General features: G+C 41.2%; 1 protein-coding gene across 1 annotated transcript; it reads left to right on the top strand.

Annotated features, from left to right (window-relative positions):
- The first annotated feature begins 212 nt into the window (after positions 1-212).
- LOC132593213 (alpha-1-antitrypsin-like) lies at positions 213-3,785 on the top strand. Its single transcript, XM_088672992.1, has 4 exons — positions 213-780; positions 1,330-1,597; positions 1,799-1,949; positions 3,498-3,785. Exons 1-4 carry the CDS (start codon positions 213-215, stop codon positions 3,699-3,701), a joined length of 1,191 nt encoding a protein of 396 aa, XP_088529118.1. The 3' UTR covers positions 3,702-3,785.
- Positions 3,786-5,856: the final 2,071 nt, after the last annotated feature.

The raw sequence follows: 5,856 nt of genomic DNA, 5'->3' as shown, positions 1-5,856 counted from the left end.
AACTCAGGAGATAAATTCCTAGAGTAGGAAGCCTATGGAAAAGAGCTAGTGTTGTGTAAAACTAGGACACAGTCAACAAATGAGAATGACACATTCCCAATAAATTTTACTCTAGAACAAAAATAATTCTTTTGAGTAGGTTTCCATAGAAGAGTGCTAATATATGCTGTTGTTTTGTTTGTGTGTGTGTGTTTAGGAAATCTCAAAGTGCAATGAAACCCGCCATCCAGTTCTCCTTGTTACTGATTGTCCTTCAAGTCCACAATGGCCATGGAGATAAAGATCCACTTCAAGAAAAGCTAGCTACCAGCATTGCTGACTTTGCATTTAAATTATCCAGACAAGTAGCTTCACTCCAGAGTGGCAAAAATATCTTCTTCTCTCCTCTGAGTATCTCCATGGCATTTTCAATGATTGGCATGGGTGCTAAATCCAACACCCAAAATCAAATTTACAAAGGACTTGGATTGACTTCAATTGACACAAGCAAGATCCATAAAGAATTTAAACAGCTCATTCAGATGCTGAAGAGTCCTGGAGCTCAGATAGACATAGGAAATGCCTTGTGGATAAAAAAGTCACACCAAATTATTCCTAAGTTTTCAGAGGGTGTCAAAAGTTTGTACAAAACAGAGAGCTTTAACTTTGAACAATCCTCTGTGGCTGAAAAGCAGATAAATGATTATGTGAACAAGAAAACCCATGGGAAAATTTCTAAAGCAGTTGCAGGCTTAGATCCTGCAGCCACCATGGTTCTTGTGAACTATATCTACTTCAAAGGTATGTTAAAGAAAGATAAGTTACAAATATTTAATGCTTTGTATTTTTCAATCAGCTAAAACTGGCAGGAATAACTTATACCTTCAAAACAAAAGTGTTTCTGCAGTGGAACCAACAATTTAGTTGAAAGTTCTAAAAGATGTAGCATTTAATGCAGAATTAGTGAAAGATAGGGGTTGAGGCTGAAGTAGCTAACCTGAAGGCTTCCAGATGTTCTTGGGCTGCACCTCCCACCATCCCTGACAATTGGCCATGCTGGCTGATACTGATGGTGGTGACGTCCAGCAACATCAAGATCCCTTCCCCTGGATGCTTATGAACCACACAGGAAGCAGTTCCACTTGACTCTCTCCACGTTTTGACTGGTGGGACCCCACTATCCCCATTTCTTCTCTCCCTTGCTATCTTCTGAAACATCAACAACATGTTGACTTACCCTTGGCAATCTTACTCCTTTTTCTGCACTCTCCTGATTCAACATACTCCTTTCATGCACATGGCTGAAGGTGAATTTTGCAGCAGGCAGTTGACACTCCTTTTTCTTCTTAGGTGACTGGGAATATCCCTTTGACCCTAAATTAACCCATAAAGAAGATTTTTTTATTGATGAAGGAAAAACTGTGAAGGTTGACATGATGAGAAATACTGAGCGTTACAGATATTTCCACGATAAAGCTTTGTCCTGCTGGGTAGTTGAACTTCCCCACAAAGGAGGTGCTGTTGCCTGGTTCATTCTGCCAGATGAAGGCAAACTGAAGAAAGTGGAGGATGCTATGGGGGAGGAAACGTTGTCCAAATGGAGAACATCTTTAATAGAGTGGTAAGGCTTTCCTCTGCTGTGTTTAAATGCCTCTGTAGTAGTTAGTATTTATTAGAGTATGGAATGATGGCATCTGTTTTAAAACGGTAAAATACCTCTCTTTAAGTGTATGAAGATCTGACCCTGCAAATGCAGTATATTGCTGAGTGTTATACAACTCTTCATTGCTGATTATTTAATGTTCTGATTCTCGTTTAGGGATGAAATTCATCTGTCCCTTCCAAAATTCTCAATGTCTGCATCCTATAATCTCAACAATGTGCTTTCTGGGCTGGGCATTACTGATGTGTTTAGCAGCAATGCTGATCTATCTGGAATTACTGGAAGTAGACGCCTGAAGATTAACAAAGTACGTGTGTAGATATCATGCCTTGGGTATTTTATGGTATGAGAACAGGCTTTTAAAAGCGTTAAGCAACTGACAAATTTACTTCTAAGCATTGAGAATCAGCCCCTGGACCTTTCCACATTCTCTTGCTGTCTCAGGGGACTCTCTGCCTCTTTGCCATAGTAGCCAATTGCATAGGGTTGTATGCAGTGTTAGTACCACTCAGAGCTGACACGTTGAAATTAATAAAATGCATTTGTTTATTTTTTATATATTCATTTATTTATTTTACCCACCCAGCACTGTAAGGTTCCAGGGTGTGCTACAGCACTGAAACACAACATTAAAAATAGTTTACATAAAAACTACATGCAATCATAAAAACTACATGCAATCATAAAAACAAGGAGGGTCATAGAATTGTAGAGCTGGAAGGGGGCCCGAGGGTCATCTAATCCAACCCCCTGCAATGCAGGAATCTCAGCTAAACCATCAATGACTGATGGCCATCCAATCTCTCTTTATAAGTCTCCATGGAAGGAGCGTCCACCACATCCCTTGATCTGGAAATGAATCATAATCATAATCATAATTTATTATTGGCACCCCGCTCTAGGTGGCTTCTCACAAAAGATTAAAAATACATAAAAATTATAATTAAAAATTATACTGGAATGGACTTCCTTGGGAGGTTGTGGACTAGCCTTTTACAGAACTTCATATGATTGGGAGTAATTGGTTGGACTGCAGTGGTTTTTTAATTCATTTAATTGTCTTAGTGTGGGCAGGAAAGACAACTCAAGAGACAGTGGGGTAGATAACCTAGGCAGTACTGGGTGAAGGGAACTCTTGGTCCACCTTATGCCGTCTTTCATTGAGTCATTGTATGTGCACTTGAGGATTGGCATGCATGTGAATATGCAGAGGAGAAAGGGACGCAGGTGGCACTGTGGGCTGCTCTGGTTCACCAGAAGGGGCTTAGTCATGCTGGCCACATGACCTGGAAGCTGTACGCCGGCTCCTTCGGCCAGTAAAGTGAGATGAATGCCGCATCCCCAGAGTCGTCCGCAACTGGACCTAATGGTCAGGGGTCTCTTTACCTTTATGCACAGGAGAATGGAGTGACTTGGTTCTGCCTGTCTTAAAGAACTTCCAGTCTGGACTATCTTTTGATTGGCTGCTTTGCTTTGCTCTTCTCCACAACACTGGGACATGAGTCGTCTTTCAGATGTGCTGGAACTTAGTGCTGCATTTCCCTAACCAAAGCAAAATTCTCAAAGGCAAAGCAATTGGGTTTGTGTGCATGCAGTTGCCCCACCAGTAAAACTCCCAGAATAATTCACAGACTCATAGAATGGTAGAGTTGGAAGGGACACAAAGAGTCCTCCAACCCAACCCCCTGTTGTGGTTTTTTCTTTGTGTGTGTTTGTGATGGTGGGGAAAGCACTGAAAAATGATTCTTGGAATGAGGATAGGAGGATTATAAATGTGTTTCCCTTTTCATCTGTGATATGTTGGAGGCTGTCATGGTTTCAAAAAATGAATATATCTTCCTTCCTCCCTGTGCAGGCTATCCATGAGGCTGTCCTGGATATACATGAAGAAGGTAGTGAGGCAGCTGCAGTGACCACTTTAAACGTGAAAACCGGATCTGCTAGTAGCTCTTTTCCTGTTGTACTCAAATTTAACAGGCCATTCTTTCTCACCATATTGGCACCAAATGATGGTCCCATGCTTTTCATGGGGAAAGTAATGAATCCTGTTCAAAAATGAACATCAGGGGGACCAGTCAGAAGTTTCCAATTTCTTCTGAATCTTAGTGATGAAAGAGGACGTCCCCCCTTTGTTCGACAGAAGAAAGCGCCATAACCAGTAGTAGTTTTTAAGGATGACTATGACACCAACAGCAAACTGCATGTACAATAAAGATAATTGTAAAATGTGTCTCTATTTCATTGTTTATGAAACTTTTATGAAATTTTCTGTTTTGCAATTTAGAATATTCATTTAAACAACCTTAAAATATCAATGTCTTCCCTTCTTCTCTTTCCATGGTTCATTTTGCATAACATAAATCCCTGCATATTTTACATCTTATCTTAATGCTGCCAATGTTTTCAGGTGTACACAATTGCCCCCATATATTCAAGAAACATTTCCCAATCTTCTTTAAATATATGTTCTTGTTCTCTTATCAAACATGTCTCTATTTCAAATCTGTACTTTCTTTTACCGAACACTGTGAATTACCGAACAATCACTTATTTAACTCTCCAGCTTAATCTCTTGACTGCAAAATAAATCTAATCAGATAGTAGATTGCTTTCGGTCCTGTATACCTGAAGGAGCGTCTCCACCCCCATCATTCTGCCCGGACAGTGAGATCCAGCGCCGAGGACCTTCTGGTGGTTCCCTCACTACGAGAAGCCAAGTTACAGGGAACCAGACAGAGGGCCTTCTTGGTAGTGGCACCCACCCTGTGAAATGCCCTCCCACCAGAGGTCAAAGAGAATAACAATTACCAGACCTTTAGAAGGCATCTTAAGGCAGCCCTGTTTAGGGAAGCTTTTAATGTTTGATGGATTTCTGAATTTTAATATTTTGTTGGAAGCCGCCCAGAGTGGCTGGGGGAACCCGGCCAGATGGGTGGGTTATAAATAATAAATTATTATTATTATTATTATTATTATTATTATTATTATTATTACTTTTAGTTTAACAGACGAAAGGGCATAAGAGCAGCATTACTCTGTCCATCTGCGATTCCCAGCCTCTGGTATTCATCCACCTTAGAGAAGGAGGTTTTACAGAACAACCAAAAGTGTCTCTCCAAAATGTAAAAGCTGTTACAGAATGCTTAAATAGAAAAAGAGGGAAAGGGAAAGACCATAAGAAGATAGGAGGAGGACTTAGGTTATGTTGTTGTTGTTTAGTCGTTTAGTCGTGTCCGACTCTTCGTGACCCCATGGACCATAGCACGCCAGGCATTCCTGTCTTGAACTGCCTCCCGCAGTTTGGTCAAACTCATGTTCCTAGCTTCGAGAACACTGTCCAACCATCTCGTCCTCTGTCGTCCCCTTCTCCTAGTGCCCTCAATCTTTCCCAACATCAGGGTCTTTTCCAAGGATTCTTCTCTTCTCATGAGGTGGCCAAAGTATTGGAGCCTCAACTTCACGATCTGTCCTTCTAGGGAGCACTCAGGGCTGATTTCCTTAAGAATGGATAGGTTTGATCTTCTTGCAGTCCATGGGACTCTCAAGAGTCTCCTCCAGCACCATAATTCAAAAGCATCAATTCTTTGGTGATCAGCCTTCTTTATGGTCCAGCTCTCACTTCCATACATCACTATTGGGAAAACCATTTCTTTAACTGTACGGACCTTTGTAGGCAAGGTGATGTCTCTGCTTTTTAAGATGCTGTCTAGGTTTGTCATTGCTTTTCTGCCAAGAAGCAGGCGTCTTTTAATTTCGTGACTGCTGTCACCATCTGCAGTGATCAAGGAGCCAAAGAAAATCTCTCACTGCCTCCATTTCTTCCCCTTCTATTTGCCAGGAGGTGATGGGACCAGTGGCCTTGATCTTGGTTTTTTTGATGTTGAGCTTCAGACCATATTTTGCGCTCTCCTCTTTCACCCTCATTAAAAGGTTCTTTAATTCCTCCTCACTTTCTGCCATCAAGGTTGTGTCATCTGCATATCTGAGGTTGTTGATATTTCTTCCGGCAATCTTAATTCCGTCTTGGGATTCATCTAGTCCAGCCTTTCGCATGATGAATTCTGCATATAAGTTAAATAAGCAGGGAGACAATATACAACCTTGTTGTACTCCTTTCCCAATTTTGAACCAATCAGTTTTTCCATATCCAGTTCTAACTGTAGCTTCTTGTCCCACATAGAGATTTCTCAGGAGACAGATGAGGTGATCAGGCA

Source organism: Zootoca vivipara, chromosome 1, assembly GCF_965207765.1.
Source record: "Zootoca vivipara chromosome 1, rZooViv2.hap1.1, whole genome shotgun sequence".
Lineage (NCBI taxonomy): Eukaryota > Metazoa > Chordata > Lepidosauria > Squamata > Lacertidae > Zootoca > Zootoca vivipara.
The sequence above is the reverse complement of the archived record's forward strand: the minus strand, read 5'-3'. Positions and strand labels throughout refer to the sequence as shown.

Coding starts and splice junctions, on each gene's coding strand:
- LOC132593213 (XM_088672992.1), top strand. CDS start 213: ATGAAACCCGCCATCCAGTTCTCCTTGTTACTGATTGTCCTTCAAGTC. Junction 781..1,329: donor GAACTATATCTACTTCAAAG/GTATGTTAAAGA, acceptor TTTTCTTCTTAG/GTGACTGGGAATATCCCTTT. Junction 1,598..1,798: donor TGGAGAACATCTTTAATAGA/GTGGTAAGGCTT, acceptor ATTCTCGTTTAG/GGATGAAATTCATCTGTCCC.